This window comes from Etheostoma spectabile, chromosome 3, assembly GCF_008692095.1.
Source record: "Etheostoma spectabile isolate EspeVRDwgs_2016 chromosome 3, UIUC_Espe_1.0, whole genome shotgun sequence".
Classification (NCBI taxonomy): Eukaryota; Metazoa; Chordata; class Actinopteri; order Perciformes; family Percidae; genus Etheostoma; species Etheostoma spectabile.
Genome location: NC_045735.1, coordinates 16,160,900 through 16,180,389, shown reverse-complemented (window position 1 = coordinate 16,180,389; position 19,490 = coordinate 16,160,900). Strand labels below are relative to the sequence as shown.

At 41.6% G+C, this 19,490-nt stretch overlaps 1 protein-coding gene across 1 annotated transcript in view; it reads right to left on the bottom strand.

Annotated features, from left to right (window-relative positions):
- Positions 1 to 19,490, bottom strand: part of tenm4 (teneurin transmembrane protein 4) — a 173,499-nt gene that overhangs the window by 68,502 nt on the left and 85,507 nt on the right. The window contains 6 exon segments of the mRNA XM_032504007.1: positions 3,543 to 3,753; positions 4,822 to 5,036; positions 7,098 to 7,262; positions 15,277 to 15,512; positions 16,768 to 16,842; positions 18,561 to 18,810. Of these exon segments, the coding sequence (XP_032359898.1) occupies positions 3,543 to 3,753; positions 4,822 to 5,036; positions 7,098 to 7,262; positions 15,277 to 15,512; positions 16,768 to 16,842; positions 18,561 to 18,810 (1,152 nt within the window).

The following is a 19,490-nucleotide window of genomic DNA, read 5'->3' as shown; positions in this document are numbered from 1 at the left end:
CATGTGTTTGACAGCGTTTTTAATGTGATGCAAACAATCAGCACAACATTCTCCATTATTTTCTTTAGTCATCCCTCTTATTAAATAAAAAAAGGCAAAATGATTATTTCTACTACTGTGTGATGACACTTTTATTATAAATAAGAGTGACCAGTGAGGCGCTTGACAGCAGCAACATTCTGGGACATGATACTCATGAATTAAGCCTGTAATGGTGCTGAAAAATATTCAGTCTTGCTTTCAGGCAGCAGAGGCTCTGAGGCAAAACTTACTGAACAAAGAATCTCTTGTGCTCCGCAAAGGGCTAGAAATGTGAGCCATGGATTCAGCTTCCCTTTACTCTGGAGAGTCAATCAGCACTGAGGATGCAAGGCAAGACAGAGAGAAAAGACAAAGAGAGTGAGAGGTGGGGGGGGGGATAGAGGCAGACCAGACATACAGTGAAAAGAGAGAGAGAGGGAGAGAGAGGGGTAGGCAGTGAACAGAGAAATGCTGCTGATGTTTTCTGTGCTGCAGGCTTGCATTTTCAACGGCGGGTTATTGAGGGGATACAGGGAAGACTATCCTCCGGGGTGGTGGAGGCAAATCAGCATTTCGGTTTGGTTTTGATGGTTCTGATGGAGTGCAACATGAACATGTACCCACTGTAGGAGAGCAGGGCTTTTTTGCTCAAAGCTATTGAAAAACTAGCAGAGAGAGAGAGAGAGAGAGAGAAGAGAGAGAGTGAGAGAGAGAGAGAGAGAGAGAGAGAGAGAGTGCGTGTGTGTGTGTGTGTGAGTGTCCATTAGAAATTCCTCCCAGAAGTACAATTATGCTGGAGAGATTCCTGCCGTGAGTCTTGCAGCTCATGCATATAGGGACCAAAAAAACGCTAAGCGGATTGTAGTGTCCACCAACCCAGGCTCTGCAAGATCCAACTTAAAGTGCATTCCACTGACATATCAAGGTACTCTGACAGGCATTCTACAATAGTGTGTCTCTAAATAAGGTCTTCTGATCTTTATCCATCCTGGGTGTTCTTTGGTGAACAGCAAACGGTCAAATTGAACATATTAATAGAGTAATCGTCAACTGCAGTGCTCCCATTCTGAATGCTGCTGACATAGTTTAGTAGACTACACACTTCCCATGTCTATTGGCTGCGTTTCCTCTGAGAGCAGGGAGAGAAGGCTATGAATATCTCTTAGCCACATACTCGACATAGGCCAACGCATAAATCATGGATTCAAGCAGAGCTTCATTGAAATTCATTACCCTTTCACATCGGGGGAGCTAACTATTGTGTGAGTCTCTCCAGTCGGAGAGGACGGAGTAGCGTGCAGTAGGCAGGTTTAATCAGCGCCTTGCCATGCTCTCCGAGGATGCTCAGCACCTTTAAATGATGGGTGGTTGTGTACAGAGAGAGCCTCTGCTATATAGTGGGACAGGATATGGAGTAAGACATTGGTGCTGGTCTGTGAGTCCTTTCGCTTTGCTCCCCTGCATAGGAAGCCATGCCTGGGTTGAAGCATGTTTGGCACCAGGCAGCAGGGACAAATGGCTTCATGCTCCAGAGGGCTGCGATACAAAACATTCAGTGGGACACATATCACATGCCAAGTAATGAGAAGCAGCCCAGATTAAAGACAGGGACGCTACATCCCCCCAGATGTAGTATGGCATGGTTATGTGCAACAAGCAAACCTTTCATCTTATACAAGAAAAAAATAATTCTTACTGACACATGGCAGAGACACTAAAATACTAAACTACAGTTTCATTTTTAAAACAAAACCGGTCCTCATAAGCATTTTAGCATTGTTTCAGAACTAATATCCATCCATAATAACATGGCTGAAAACACTATCACAGACCGTTCCCATACACTGGGCATGCGTGTGCTGACAAAGCCACTGGACACGGGAATTGTCACAAATCACTCAAATAACAGCTTGCCTCCTGTAGCCAGTAGCGTTATAAAATGTAGAATTTAACTGCACAACAGCTGCTTGCATCAACAACAAGGTAAAAAAAACAGCTGTAAGTTGTTACCGATGTTGAATGGATGAATCACCGGTAGTCAAGGCTGATGTAGTTTGTTTTCTTGCAGAAAAGAGTCACGTGACAGGGCCGTGACGAATCAGGGAAGGACACGTCGGGACTGAATAGACCCAATCGTGGGTGTCTACTTCATCGTTTCCAAATGTCTCTGTTTCTCTCTGTACAGAGTAAAAGACAAACCCCAGGGGTTTCAAAGGTCTCTGTTTTAGGGGCTTGGAAACGCCAGAGTAGTGTGGACGCACTGTCGTAAAAATGAAATCGTATTAGCGTGGATGTAGCTTTAGTGTCTTATAAACAATGCTGCTTGTGTCTCTCAGTGCGCCTGTTCTAGATATTGCTCACATATATTTCTATGCCTGGGCTGCTCCACTTGAAGGTCAACGCTATCCCTCCACGGCTCAATACAATTCAGGCAGTTGGTGAGATTCAATTTCTGCTGTAGGGCACTTAACCGGTGACCCATTTTAGAAAGGGCCCCTCTGCCTGCCTCTGAGCTTCTGTGGGCAGATCAGCTCTGATACAAATGAACAGGGGCAGAATTTTAGATCTGACTAACTCCGCCCCTCCCCATCCCAATCTGTTGCACAGAATACCTTTTCCAATAGTGTTTTCTCTGATGCAAACCACAGGGGGCCTTCATGCACACCCAGTCATGAAGAAAAAAAGAAAAGTAAACATGCTGCTCTGACACCCCCTCCTCGTGTCATATCATATATTAAGTATTATATTACAGCTGTTGTTGGCATAGCAAGGGGGGGGCGGAATCTCTTGCCTGTCTCCACTTGGTGTTACATTAGTGTTGAGGACAGCTTCTTATCGATCTGCTGCCTGGCACAGCCCCTGTCACAGATGGACTCTGGCCCAGGAGCTTTTAATTAAAGAGCATGTGAGAACATGATCCCAGCTGCCATCCCTGTGAAAGTCGACACCTCGGGCCCTCTCACACCTTGCTTGATACAGCAGTGCCAATCAAAGGCGCTTAAGGCAGAACAAAGAGGAGCGTACAAAACGGAATCACCTCGACAAGAGGAGGACGTACTGTATGTCTAAAACATAGCAACGTGGCACACGCAGCTAATCAGACGAGAGAAATAGCTTGCCTACTTTGATATATGGAAAGTAGATGGAAATTGGAGCAAATCATGATCAAAAACGGCACTAGCAGGAGGGTACAATCATACTTTGAATTGTATGCAAATGGTTCCCAGAAGCTGGACCCCTGATTCGCTTGGAAGACACTCAGGCTAATGAGGATATTATGATCTCTAAATGCCCTACTCAGGGGCATTGCAGGATAGCACTGATGTCCTGATTTTTGAAATATTCAGCTTCACCTTGATTAACCTGCACTTTCCTTGACTATTGAAAACTGCCAAAAAAGTGCCTCTGAATCATGCCCTAAGTCACGGCTGTTTGCCATGGAGTTCTGCTGGTTGGTATTATAGGGATTATGTGGATTGCTATTACAGGTTTCAGCAGCAGGTCATGCCCAGGGTGCTCACCTATGGCGGTGGTGAGGAAGGAGACAGTTTCAGTTTCTTTTCCGTCGTTGTAGATGGCCAGGTGCCAGATGCCTGAGTCCATGTACTGGATAAAGCCTGTGTCGTGTGTGGTGATGGGTAACAGGCTCCGCTGCAGAGCCACAGGCCCCGCCAGACCACGAACGTCCTGGGCCAGTAGCCGCCGCCCATCCAAAAGCTCCACAAAGTCAAACTGCAGACAGACACACAGAAAGTGAGAAAGACTGATAGGTGGACCGCAGACACGCCATTAGAGTGACATATGAGACTTGAGTGCTCTTTATAGTGGAGCATCATTTGGTCTGCATGAATAACTCATCATTCCACAGGGGCTTGAGTGAGTCTTGGCACATCGTGGCTGGATGGGCTGTGATAATTTCCTAATCCACATATCTTATATGAAAGCCTTGTGTAAAACTATTAAAGGGAAAAAGGGAAACTGGGGGGAATGTAAGTTAGTGTTTACCAAATAACATTTGCTTCATATCAGTAGTGATTCAATGAATACCAACGAGACAGCATTTCATTTTTGATCTACATAAGGAAGGGACTCTCATCTCCTCTGCCACTATGTGTTATCAGACACAGCGCCAAAACTTCACTCTTAACTAAAATATTTCCTTTGAAGTAAAAATAGAGAAAAGAGAAAAACATGATCTTTTGACTGAAAACTAAATTACATTGGACCTAACTCCAGATACATTTAGAGCAGAAATCTAAACTCTGTAAACCAAGCAGTCAGACATGATAAATAATATAATGTATCTCGTTCTGTGCTGCACATAGATGGAAAATTAGTGTAAAGAAAAATGTCCCCTTCTTGGTCCCTGTGCCCCGTATCTTTGTGTGATTCATTGAAGATAGTGAACCTAAAAAAAATTTGCCATGAATCCTTTTCTGCAAGAAAGAAAGTGATTCATAATACAATAGAGAGATTTATGAATTGGTTTGTAGTAATGAAACATTCCTACATGTTTTTAAACAATATTCCAATTTATATTCTGCGGCAGAAGGAAGAATGGAAAAAGAAGTCGAATCCTTATCCCACACAGATATGATTGTAATTTGTATCACATAGCCTCCCATTTACAATTGACTGGCTATTACTACTGTAAAGTACTGTTGTCTTACACAAAGAAGACATCGTGATTTGTTACAGAAACACAGAAGTATAACAATTTAAAGTCCACCTTTCATATAGAATGCGGTAGATTGATTGTAACAAATGCATGAGTGTCAGAGACGTTCAAATGTTTCTCACCTGAGTGTGTGATGGAGGTAGGCCTCTCCTTCCGTAGATTCCCACTAAGGCATCTTTGCTCAGGGACACGTTAAACTTCAGGTACATGGGATGATCAATGAAGACCTGGGACCTCCAGAAGATTCCAGGAGGAATCTGCTGAGCGACCTTGCGCCCCACGTCAATCTCGCCCATATCTATATAGCTGTCATCTGGGAACAAGCTGTCCAATTTGCCTGTATTGCACACAAAGAAAATCGGTCAAAGAGATCACACCATTAATCCAGAGTGTGGATGGCAGAGGGAGTCAGTCTGCCAAAGTATGATAGTCTGACCATATCCCAGACATTCAATCACATCCCTGACAGCGGGAGGAAGAAAAAAATATTATGAATGACCCCCCTGACCACTGCCAGCAATTCCAGTCCCAACTCCAGTGGGGTGGAGTACTGAGCTAAGAATAATCCAATAGAACATCAGTCTGGTCCTCAAACACAAGTCTAGTTACATCCTGAAGTGAGTTGTGTTGATTTTTCTCAAATGGCAAATCATTATTTATAAGTCTGTTCAAAATGAAATGATGAAATACGTTTAAATACCTGGTAGCAGTGATTATTTTAAAGCCTCGTCCCATTATTAAACTTGGGATCACACTTTGGACATTTTATTAAGTTTGTTGGCTCAAGCATGGCAAGTCAGTTTTTTTAATAATCTGTACACCATGTCATAAATCTTATTCATCAAAGGGAAAGGTTCTAAAAAGTAGGATTTAAATTGGTTGAACATATGGAGTGAAAATTGTACGAACAGAAAATGCAACTGCCTTAATACTGTGATAAAATACAGTCATAACTGAAGTAAAAGCAATAAAGTGAAAATTGTAATTATAGTAAAGAGGGATCTCCAATGCTAGTACCCGCTCAGGTACAAGCACACCCACTGCCAAAGACTGTCCATATGCCACATAATACACCTTATATTGGACTCGGTGGAAATGGCAACATCTGTTTGCCCATGTAGACGAGCTAATTTCTGCACCGATGTCTACTAAAGCAGACGTCCATACAAACTACCCCCAGGACTTGGTGGCAGACACGGCTTTAGGTTACACATGGTACGGCAGATGGCAGTGTTCTCAAAAGTCCATCAGTGGCAATGGTTTTTATCAGAGTAGACAGGACACACTCCCCTTCTCCCAGATTTGGGCTTTACATAATGCGACAACACACATGCTCATTTTACACATGTTGGGTGTGTGTTTGTATTTATGCAGCACATTAATGGAGAGTACTCATCAGGCTGTTTAAATAAATCATAAGCAGAGAACAGTGATAATGGGCCCCATGGTTAAATAAATGGCTGTTATTCTGCAAGCTGAACTACAACATAATGCTTTGATGGAAATACAAGACTCCGAAAGAGAGAAACTAGTTTGAATTTCAACACAGTGCACATCTGCATCACCTTGATAAAACATTAGATAGCTCATCATTGTTTTCTGGTGACAGCACTGAAGAATGAGACTTATTTAGAAAACTATTGATTTCCTATCAGCAACAGCGGCCATGCAAGGTCTAAGCTCAGCTGTAGTCATGCGTGTTGTTAGCTATACACACTTTCTGCTGTCTGGTAAATGAAAAAGACAACTCCTGGATTCATCTATATGGTAATGACCCCATCTTCTACCTATTGTAGTCTGCCAGTGGCAAATCACATGTTTAAATCTGGGCCCATTTGTTCTAGGAATGGAACAGAGCAAACTTTCCTCGAGTCGAGCAGTTGGTACCATGGGGGTGAGCACATGCTTTCTTCGGCTGCCAGGAAAGGCAGCCCAGACTAGGAGATGAAAGGATCACATCCGTTCTGAAGAGGACAGAGTGGCTAATCCCCCTCCAGCCCCTGGATACTCAGTCCCTTCAGCTGCCCCATTTTCTCCCTCCAGGAACAAATAACACGTTCCCACTTACAACAACTTTCATAGGATTACAATGCAGATCTCTTTGCAAACCTTGGAGACGAGTGAACACAATGTGAAACTGGATGACAAAATAATAACAAACTTGCTTGAGCTCATTAAATGTCATCTGTAAACTTTAAGATTTGAAAAAAAACTTGTCTTCCTTGTGCAATGTTGTTCTTTTCTGACATGGTTGCAACAGTTCATGAACTGTTGAATTACGAACAATGAATTAAGAATCACGCAAATCATCCTGAAAATTTCAGATGCATTTAGGTAGGCTTCAGGTAAGTATTAGCTGGAGAGAAAACAGAATATCTTTGTAAAAAATTGCACTTACTCTCATCTTTTCCCTTGCGGTCAGGTATTTCCAAGCCTGTGTTGCCTAGTGGTGGCAAGCTCAGGTCAGTAGGAAAAGGTAGGCCACTGGTGTTGTCCTCTGACAGCTGGTACATCTGTCTCTGCATGGGTTGCAAGTGCCAGTTCAATCCAAATAGGTGCATGGCTGAAATATTAAACACAAGACAACTTCAGAATTGATTTCCTTTTTGCAGTTCAAAGCAAAATCATATACTCTCTAAATTACATATAAAGTAACTCCAAAGGTATTCAAAGGTGTCAGCTGTGAGATTAAGGCACAGAAAGTAAATTCCAAAGAACAATACACGGTTTAATGGTTAATGGCATTTTTTCCAAAGTGCTGAGCGGTGAGATCAGAAGATGAATGCTATCCTGACCCCATAGGACAACATCTGTCTCACCGCACCAACACAAGGCAGGGACCATCCCCAGTGCCTTGTGTCATTTTTCTAAACCCCATTACCTTTCCATTCCCTTGCAAAACTAGGGGACAAAAGAAAAAAACACATCAGCAGGGACACACCCGGGTGTTTCAATGTGAACACAGTGGATGAGGCATGCTGATATTTTACAAGGTCGACAAAAGACATGTCCTGTGGAACAATGGCAGCAGAGTCCAGGGCAGAGGAGGAGGGGCTGACCATGACAGATCACCAATAAGAAAATGGACAAGACCAGCTTAGCAAGGCAAAAGCCACCTTGGAAGTCAACAGTCAGCAGAAAAGGCCCAGAAACTCAATATAGCTATTTTATTGGTTTGTTGGTTCTCTTAAGCTCCTCAAGTAAATAACCATGCAATTCAATTATAAAGAGTATAATGATCTGGGAGTAAGACCTCACCAGTCCTCTCAATATTGTGAAATGTGTTTTCCTTTTTTTCATTTTATAACAGCATAAACTACTTCATGTCACTAATAAGCCTGTCAGTGACTGTTCAGACAACACAGAACTACCTGTCATTACTTGGATACATAGAAAGGTCCTTAAAATCTAGTTATTTAATTCCTTAAAAGCCTGGAAATGCACTGGGAACTTACACTTACTCATTCAGAGGTTTTCCACACAGAGTACAACTGTCTTGTGTTTCCATTAAGCCGAAAAAAAAAAAACAGAAACCTGGAACATGAGGCTGAATATGGGCCACTTAATAAAAAACGAAAATTGGCCTCTTAGGAAAAGCCTTGCCATGCAGTGGGCCCCCTCTACCGAATATTAATGATGAAAAGAAAAGAAAAAATCGCCAGCACCTCACAGCCTACTTCTTAGTCAGATTCATGTTCGTCTGTACAAAGCATAAGCATTTCTGCATTTTTGCAGCTCAGTCTATTTCTCTTCCTATCCAAGATGTGAGACGGAAAGCTGAACAACCGTTCCCATGTGGTCCATGCCAGAGTCGGGTCCAGCCAGTGGCTTCTTCCCCGAATCAGCAGCTGCAGTAGCAGCATATGTTATGCTGTCCGAGTCTGACAGCATATAACCAACACAACATTTAGCCGGGGCAAAATTGATGCGATACAACACATAACTTCAGCCAACTTCGCAAAAACATCGGTATTGGCCGATATTTGCCTTGTTGACTGCCATCGGCCTGACGGGAAATAAGACATTCACCAATGGCAGTCAACAGTGAGATACCGATGTCCGGCCGATAAATCACAGTCTGCATTCCTGGCTCTTATTGTTGTTTTTATTTACGGAATATGTTGCACACAACTGTACAGCGACTTCTTAATGGAAACACAAGTCTAGACAAAAGGTGCTTCTCTGTGCATCTTCCAGCAATTTGCAAAGTCAATCAAGTGCTTCTCAAAAAGGCGTCAATCTTCAGATGAAAAAAGGACTGTAGCACACTGATTGATCTGCAACCTTTAATAGTGCAAACAACCCGATGTTTCAACATTACAGTGGTCATCAAAGTCTAAAAAAGTACTTTATTAGTAATCATATACCAAACCGAAGATTCTAAGGATAAACTGAATCCACCATATGAACGTGACAAACCAAGCCATAGTGTGTGATGCATCACTGGAATACATTGGGTCATTCCCATCAAACGCAGATGTGTTAGAGCAGGGGTTCCCAAAACTTTCAGCCCACGACCCCCAAAGTAACGGTGCAAGTGACTTGCGTCCCCCCCATCATAAACGTATATAAACATTGCGCGCAACCGCGCACGCACTATAGGCGTATCCAATATTGACAACACAAAATAACACACAAAATAACACAACAGTTTTATCTTGTGTTAAAATCATGGCTAAAATATGCTATTTTTAATTGTTTTAATTAATTAATTAATTAATTAAATTTTTATTTTATTTCCGGAAATCAACTTGCGACCCCCCCTTTCTGGCTCGCGACCCCCCTGTGGGTCCCGACCCCCACTTTGGGAATCACTGTGTTAGAGAACCCCACCCGGTCTGGTTTCTCCATTTAGATCCCTATTAGCAGTTGGCCCAAGATTAGGAGCTTCTTTATTCTTTTATTTCATAAAACACTGAACAAACGTGCAAAGAATATACCTAATATTTTAATGATTCACACTACATAAACAGTATTATGTGTTTAGTGACTTATTTCGATGGATTTGTGAAGAAAGATAGGTAGTAAACAGTGTGGCTTTCAGGCAAAACACAACACAAACTGTCCCTAAGATGATGAAAGTTCAACTGTGATACCAGCATCTGTTCTGGTCTGTCCAGTGCCTGTGAAAGTGTCTGAAAGTGTCAGTGGAGGACAACCAGTGAAGAGACAGATGCCTTTGTTTGTCATTTTGTAAACTGGTGAAAGACATTCCTTTTGATTTGTAGCTTTACATTGACTGACAAAACAGAAAAAGAGTCTGTGTATGTCGCTGGCAGAACCAACGCACCAAGTCACCAAGCACGGTGTCATTCCAAGTGTCCCAGTAATCACGTCTTTTTGAGCCCCATCCTTCATCCCATCCGTCCCTGAGGCCTCTGATAGAAAATAGTTGAAGAGGCCTCCCCCTCCCATCCTAAATCCAAAGATTAACTTCAATGCCTTCTTGGTATCTATGATATGCAGAGCATTGGACATGAGCCAGTGAAAAACCTCCTGATTTTGTTTTGCTTGCTTTTCCAACTTTGCGAACACTGTGCAATGACACTCAGAAGGCTGCTGCAATTGGCTGCAAAGTGAAGACAGGTTGTCAGAATAACGAGCTACTTCTAATGAGATGGCCACTGGCAGAGACAAGCTGTGTCTGTGTTCCAGCGATGCCACTGACCTGTCAAGCATACTGCACTTCGTAGCATCGCCCATTTTGTCCTGAGCACATGTTGTGCCCTCCTTTCGGTTATCTCTTGGCAGGAAGTTGGGTCATGCCTTGTGCCAATTAGGGAACAGAGGTACTGTAGTAGAAGACTTCTAAGCCAATCTGAGGAAGTCAGCGCTTATTGCTGTGGGTCATCTGCCAGCATTCCTGTGCTTCTATCCTCTGATCTGAAGAACACTTTCCAACTAGTGCACACTTCAAGGGAAGCTATGATGAAAAAACTATTCTTCTCATCCTACTGGTCATCCTACTGATTCTAAAAAAGGCATCGTCTTCTATCGAGGTATTTAAAAAAAGAAGCCTGCATAGATTTCAGTCTCATTTACACCTTAGACTGAAACAAGTTTGAACCATATGGTTAATTAATATCTTTTAAATATGTGTTAAACATGGCAGCCATCAGTTGCTCATCTGTTACTTAACTGCATTTACACCTCTCTTACATTGGCAGTCTCTGCTGTGAATCACCACTCTCTCATTATGATATGATCATAACGTTAAGGCAAATAACTTCCAGCCACATGTCATTCTAGCACCGCAGAATTCAATCCCTGACATACTGTATTTATTCACAACAAAGCTTTGTAAAAACAAAGGTGAACATATGACAGACTAAATGGGATACCAAATGTGAGCTTCGGCGCTGTCTGGATTTAGCCTTATGTATTACCTTATGTATTATCAGAATTGGGCCACTAAATATCTGGTGTAAACTAATCTTTTCACTATCCATGTTGGGTAGAACTTTTTTAGAGAAATTACATATGTCCATGTATGTTTGTAAATTGGTGCAGCACATTAACTGGTTTGTAGCTCTGATACATTACAGCCATGCTGTTAAAAAAAAACAATAATAAAACAACTTATATAACTGACTGGAGTTCATGCTTTTGTTCAGTTTAAGCTTTAGCTGATACTTTAATTTTTACTATATCATCAAACAAGCAATTTACACTTATGATGCAATGGGGAGTATTTATTCTGGAATCCCTGCAGTGAGGAATGGCTGATAAAGGATACAAACAAAATGGGAAGGCATATACAATAGGTATTTGAAAGCATAATGGTTTTTAAATTGTTTGATTTTCCTTAACATCTTGAGAACTGGTTCAGTGTAGCTCAAGACAAATGCCACAGCGTATTCTAGTATGAATTCTAAGTTCCAGCCCTATCACCATACCTTTAATATATATGGCGAGCCAATATAGAGCCATATTTGCTGTGCCCTGACCATATCACAATTACAGTCAACCTTCCAACAACCAAAACAGGACGTCAGACCTGGGTTTGGGATTTGTGAATAGAGCTTGCCTGTCAACACGTAAATAATTTCTTGCAGACTGAGCACTTTTTTTCATTTAGAGTGACATCAGTAGAAATCTGGATAATGAAAATATCACATTGGGAAAACGAAAAGCCTTACATTTTACATTACATGTCATTAAGCCAACGCTTTGACCCAAAGCGACTTCTAATTAAGTGCTTTCAACCATGAAAGTAAAAACTCCGGACAGCAACAATCAAGTGCAAGCACACCAGCTTCAAATGAGCCAAACTACAAAGAGTCACATGTAAGTGAATTTTTTTTTTTATGCAAGATGCTAAAATTGTATCCAAGCCAAATCAAACAAAGCAGTAATATAAGTACTGACAGACAAACAGGTACACTATGTGTTGCAGAGAAGCTTTGCCTTTACTGGGTTGGATGATCATGCAGTGAAAAAGAAAAGGTTTCTGGGCCCGACTTCTTTGTCCTTGGCTAGATACCCGGGCTAAATGATGTGAACACAAGATGATACAGAGGACCTTCAAATCAGCATCATATAACAAATGTGCTAATGAGCTAGCGATCGTAGAGAAAAAGGAGCCTTTTTAAACCCCCAAACTTTTTTGTACTTCAAAATGTGCCGATTTACAAAGCTGTGACAAAATAAAATCATGCTGCAAGTCAAAACATCTGTCATGAGGCATAATTGGGTTCATTAGACATCTCACCCAGAGTTCCCAATTACAGGCCTCAATAATTAATTGCACTTGAAATTAAATGTATTTTCTCATCAGCCTTTAATTAAATATGGCTCTCGGTCTTGATTGGAAATTCCGATCTTTGGGTGAGGTTTGGTCTCCAACATGTTTGCTTGCGGTGCATCTGGAGATGGTCTGAGTTTGGCGGGGTATAATTACACAGCCTGATTAAGCACTGTCAGGCTGATGGGGCTCTCTGGCTTTTGGCCAAGTCAAAGCAGTAAACTGTTGACACGTACTGTATCCAGACTCCTACAGCCTGCTGAAGTCAAAAACAAGCCAAGCAGAACTTTCTCGCACCAACCATCATTGATTAAAAATACATATATAATCACCATGAACAGCAACCAGTTGTTTTTTTACTTCTTCTTTTAATCCAACACTGTTCTGAATTCCAAATTAAACTATTTAAATGGCTCTGGTGACAAAAAAATGAATAATCCAATTTTAGTTCATTTGGCCTCGAGGAGAGGCAGAAACGATTGATTTTGGGATTGTTACGGCATAATGGATATCTATAACAAATGTTCTTAATGAGGAATTCATTTATCTCACTGATGAAGGCCATGCAGACGGATCTGGCTGCTCTTTCATTGGCTTCATGCATAAGAACTACAACGATCTCACCATCCTTTAATTTGCAAAAAAAAGAAAGAGAATAAGTTCAACAGTGTAACCATTTATATGTTAAAAAGGTAATCAAAGCCAAACAGATGGACATTATGATGGGGACACACAGTATATATTAAACACAAGTATGTATCAAATCCTTATTTGAATTTGTAACAACAGACCAGGCAGAACTTCTATTACTTGAATAAAAATATTCCTGCTATATTTCTACGTGTAGATCACCAAATCCTTGGAACTTTCTGCCAATCGAGGCAACAGATATATTCAACAATATTCAAATCCAGACCTCAAACGTTCCTGTTCGACATTACATTTTTGAGTCTCCTCCCCCCTCACAGCACTACAGGGACGTTTTATCCCGAAGCATGTCACTCACTCCTTTAAAATATTCTTTGTGTTATCCCTCCCCTGGTCTTGTTCATCATATCCTGGTGCCCAACCTGAGCCAAGCTCACAGCACTAATTCAGTCAACACGTGGTTCACCACGTGGTTCACTTACCTCACTCTTACCCCAAAAACCTGTTGCTATGACTGTTATGCAGATGATACTCAGTTATATCTATCGATCAAGCCGGATGAAACTAATCAGTTAGCTAAACTTCAAATGTGCCTTCAGGATATTAAAACCTGGATGACCTGTAATTTTCTAATGTTAAACTCAGATAAAACTGAAGTAATTGCTCTGGGGCCCAAGCACCTCCGTGACGCACTATCAAAAGAGATAGTTACTCTGGATGGCATCACCCTGGCCCCCAGATGCCACCAACCTCATATTTTCACAGGACCTCTGACCTACCTACAATCCTTGCTGTTTCCCATTCCTTCGGTACATGACCGCACCGTTACTGCGCATGCTCCTCTTATTGTTGGTTGATGGGCACCTATTAACTGCATGGCATCCCTTTAAGTTGTTTTTAATTCATATTAACTAAAGCTGCAAAGATGAATCGATTTGTTGTCAACTATTAAATTAATTGCCAACTATTTTGATATTGATTCATTGGTTTGAGTCTTTTTTATGAAAAAGCCTATGAATTGCGAACATTTTCCAGTTCCTTCTCTGCTCTGGGACGGTAAAGTGAATATCTTTGTGGACAAAACAAGACGTTTGAGGACGTCATCCTGGGCTTTGGCAAACTCAGATCGATATTGTTCACAATTTCCATAGAACAAAAAACAAATCAATCAAGAAAATAATCAACAAATCAATCAACAATGAAATTAATCATTAGTCCTAATATTAGGAAATATTCTCTAAGTGTATTTGGCTATGCTTTCTCTGACTTATTTAACCATAGTGATTTAACTTTTGTGAAGAATTTAAAAATGAATCTGTGCGAGTCATTAAGTATTACTGGCAGAGCAGCAGCTTGCTTGGAATAAACAGAAGATGAACTGAGGAGCTAGCATAAGTGATAGCCGGGAAGGTTAAACAGACCAGAAAGAAAATCAACATAAAACCCGAGTCAGAACACAGAGTCGGGGACACAGTTGAACATCTGATCTCAGAGAAATATGGAGAAAATACAACATCAGTCAGCAGTCACTTGCAGAATCCACTCTTAGACGGACTAAGTACTTGGGAACCTTCACCTCCCCTTTCTAGTTTTTCATTTTGTGTCTTATCAACTGGCTCTTGACTGTTTACAAGTGAAATGTTGTCTTGTATATACATTCCAGAGATAAGACCGTATCATCAGATATTAATACCATTACCTTAGGGAATGACAGCAGTTAAAAAGAGCAGAACAGATTTAATAGCATAACTCACATATCACAGATGATAGTCCTTACCCAGCTGGGACCTGGATATGCTGGTCCGGGAATCAAAGAAATCAAATGGGATGAATATTCTTTCATGTGTGATTGCTGATGTCTTTTTAATTCATTCCCTATCTGACCTATTCACATGATCAAGAAACTAGATTGCCCATCTCTGCCGACTCAGTCAACCCAATCTCTGAATGATAATGTTATTTCGGACGAGGTGTGCGCAGGCGAGGAATCAATCTGTGAGTCCCTATATAACTGTGCTCATATAAGGTGCAGAGTGCAGATTCAACACTATTAAAAGGGATGATAGAGGGAACACAATAGAGCATGGACTCTTCCTGTGTCTACAGTTAAGTGAAGGGTGGTGCTTGGGGGCGGGTAGGTAGAGGCGCCCGCCCCGGTGTGTAGAAAGCGCCAGAGGTGACTCACCGATGAAGTAGGCCAACAGGAAGAGCAGTGTTACTGAGATGAGGATGGCACTGAGAGCAGCACATTTCCAGTTGCAGTGCTTGTAGGGTTTCTTCAGACTGAAGGCGGGTCGAGAGAAGGTGTTTCGAGGCAGAGGGCGTGGGGGGGGTGAGTACACTGTGCTGGATGTCAAAGGATATCCTGGTGATGTTGTGCAATACATCGGTGATGTTCCACCTGGTTTGAAGAGGAAGTGCCTGGGAAAAAAATGAAAATGCTTATTTCCCAGGGATATGTATCATCATAAAAGTGTAGGTTACTGTCTATCCGAGTGCAGTCCCTTCCAATGCAGTCCCTTCCACTGGTAAGTAATTTCCAAGCACATTTAATACTGTAATCAAAGTCACACTTCTGCTATATTAGTAAGAATACTAAAGCACACTGGCTTTTGCTCAGTGGAAACTGTGAATCAATATTAAATCTAATTTACAGGACCTGTGACCGCAGCTGGCTCTTGTTTACGTATTCAAGCCAGCGTGGCGAAGAGTAATTCCCAGTAACTATGTCAAGGCTGTCCACAGGAGAGATACATTATATAGGGTTGCAGCAGGAAGTGGAACACATTTATTCTCCCTTGAAGAACACGGCTGGCTATCTTGGAAAACATGTGCAGAACTGCATGTCCAAGAGCCGTATGATGGGCCCATCAGAGAGTCAGTGGCAGAGGCGCTGTTGTCAAGGCCGTTTTGCTGATAAGTTTACCAGAAGCTCCTGAGCGACAGTGACATGAGCGTGATTGAATGTCGCATTACGATGTATGATGTGGAAAGTCACTGTGACCATATTTGAATCATAAATATCAGGACAAATCTCTGACATGTCCTGTTCTCACAATAGGGGACAACGTGGGCTTTTGTGCTTCGTAAAGCGGTCATGCTTAACATTAATCAAAAGCAATACAACCCAACAATGTGACTTGTTAGTTGTATCAAACAGTGAAGGGACAAGTACAGCAAGGATTCTAGCACTGCAGGAGACATACACTGAAGATTGACAACATTTTAAAATAGACAATGTTTGATGGGAAAAAATAGCGCAAGCATCACTATTGTTTTTATGGCAAAGCACATTCTGACAGTAGGGTGAGTCAGATAACAAACATGCAACATACCCTCGTTGTACGAGGCATCGTGGCGGGCTGACGCCAGAATGTCCATCTCAATGAGGTTGTCCTGTAAAGTCTCTAGGAATGTCTGCTTTGCTATGTTTCTACATACAGGTGGAAAGATGGATATGAAGCTAGTGTGAGATGTCCGTGCAAGAAACATAAATGCCAATACAGTATGTGATCACCAAGCAACATCAACAATAACAACAACTGACAAATGGGGATCAAGACAGACAGCGTGGGACAAAGAAACCAAGGCCCTCATGGAACTATTTCTACAAACTGAAGGTGTGAGACAAATAACATCTAGCTCTCTGGTTCCCCTCCTTTGGGCACTGCCATACCTTGTTTTGTACGAGCCCTGCCCTTCTCTGCAAGCGTCTTGCTCTTCTCTGATAAACATTAGAGTATTCTGGCTCCTTTGAGGTTGTGATTGGAAGAAAACAATGCATCACTTTCAAATCAGAAGCTTAAGGGTTCTAACACTTATTTCAGACAAACCACCTTTTTTATGTCTTCATGTCATTTTTAATTACAAATCAATTTGTTACTAAAGTTGCATATATTTTAAACTGGATAGAATCCTTAAGTACAGTTTTTCACTTAATGGTTGCAACAAACATCTCTCACATCTCATTTCATCCCATGATGCATCCCCCCACCCCACCCCAATGAGAGCTCTGTTCCATAAGGAAATACTGCAGCAATGCAATGGAGAAATGAACTGTCCACATGCAATAGGCAGGCTGAACACGTTCAGTGGTACAAGAGAAAGGCCTTGTTTTTGAAGAATGCAACTTTTACTAAAGAAAGAGAGATGCTTGGCAGAATTTCTAACGAAAACGTTGAGACTGGATAGAAGCAGCCAGAATTTATCAGCGCCATTACATTTCACAAAGACGACAAGAGAGGGCCATTGTAATACTATTAACCAAGTAATGATGACATGAAATATTTCTGCGCCCGTGTGGATTTTACTAATGGTTTTAAATTCATTATTGGAACTTTTGGCTGTTGATCTTTTTTTTTTTTAAGGCAGTAAGTCATAAAGACTACATATGTGGTTTGAGAGGCACTCGTGCCTGCTGCAGGCTCGCTCTCCTCACCATCTGTTTTCTGCTCCACAGGGAATACCTGTGCAGGATTAACTTGGGAGCTGGATGACATGTAATCATTCATTATACCACTAACTGTCCTTCTACCAGCTAAAATTGATGCTCATTTTCCTGTTGACTGAAGCGTCTCACAGTAACAAAAGGAAGAGACAGTGGTTCTGTTCATGGCTGGTGTTTAGCTGTGCCAAATTAGCTATTAGCTATTCTCCAGTCAACAACAGTTTCATTTATGGCAACGTGTTTACTATATGCAATACAACCAACAGTGTGGTCGAAGATTTTCTTTGGATTGCTTTGAACAGAATCAAAAAAATCTGTAACAACTTCCTCAAAATTTGAGGCTACACAATGGCGTTTATTTCAATTTGCTCAGCAGGCTGGCTGATCACACAGAAGTTAGGGTTTATTCAGGGAGTTTTCTAACGTTCTAATCTCAACAGAATAATGTGATCACTATGAGTGTTGAGATAAGATGCCTTGCTGTTCTTGATTTCATACCGCCTTGCAATAAGACCAGCCAAAGAAATTCAACAGATATTCCCTTTGTTACAATAACACTTGACATATCTACTTCACACAAGGGCCTCCTATTGAGAAATGTGCTAGAGAACTGAGTACTGATTAATATGAAATAAATGAAACTCGAGGCTGAAGTGGAGGAGCTTTGAAGCCTGCTCACGGGAGCCTGGATGTAATTTTGTAAGAACTGTTTCATATCCAACATGATCATAATTACCCTGCTGTTTAAACTCAATAACTTCCATTGTTAGGATTGCTAACATTGGACGAAAACCCCCCAAAAAACCCACTTTTCTCTTGTTTGCCACAAAATCCTGTTCATCACAAATGTAAGCCTTTGGCCCCTAGCAGAATATTTTCCATGTTATTGCTTCGCTCCTGGTTAGCGCTGTGGTAATTTAATATGGAGCAGACAGCGTGAAGAGCTGTGTTCAATGGCAGCAGCTCAGGTATATGGTGGCCAACATCTCTATCCATCGTCAGGGAGACAAATTGCCAAGTACCTAGTTTCCAGGGGGATGTTGCTGTTGAGTAGCCAGTTGTCCTGTGTGCTGCCGGAGTCTTGACCACTTGCCGGACCCTCAGGAGGAACAGAGCTGTCTGTGGGCGCGGGACTCGGGTTACTCCGCGGTGTGTAGTTGCCCCTGTTCAAGGAGTTAATGGAGGCCGCATGGTGCTGATGATTGGGCGAGTGGGAGTGGGAGAGCGGTAGAGGAGGCGTCCGCAGCCGAGAATGGTTTTGAAAGACTCCGTCTGAAAGCAAGAGAAGAAAGAAATGAAACACGTCAGAAGAATTAAAAAGAAACAGAGGAGAAAAGGTCCGGAGTGCTCTGAATTTCAAACAAATAATGTTGGGGATATTTGGAAGGGAACACAAAAGTTTGAAAAAGACGAAAGTTCCAAGGCACTCTTCTGGCAAACAGTTCAAAAGTCTTAATTTAGATGGCTATTTCATGTTGAAATTGTAAGATTACATGTTAAAATAGAGCTGAGTAACAACCCACGCATAGCAGCACACACAGCCTTCATCTTCTTGTAGTCCTCAGCTCATGCTGTGTGTGTGTGTGTGTGTGTGTGTGTGTGTGTGTGTGTGTGTGTAAGTTAATTATTTGCCATAGTTTCCCCAACAGTACATAAATTAACACCTAAACTAAAGCCTAATTTCACTGAAGAGCTGCCAAGCCCTAACACAAACCCCTTTTTAAATAAAATCCCACTTCTGCTCATTATTTCTCCAAACTGGTCTCTATCAGAGTGGGCCTTCTGCCTCCAACAGAGACCTGGGGCAGTTTAGTCAGACCAGACACTTGCTCCTGTGTAAATAGACAAACTAGCCTCTTCTTAAAACTAACCATTTCTTTAGTTTTTTTAAAGTTTTTTTTTTTTTTACATTTATATAGGCATTGAAGGATGTTTGAGCATGCATTGTCTTT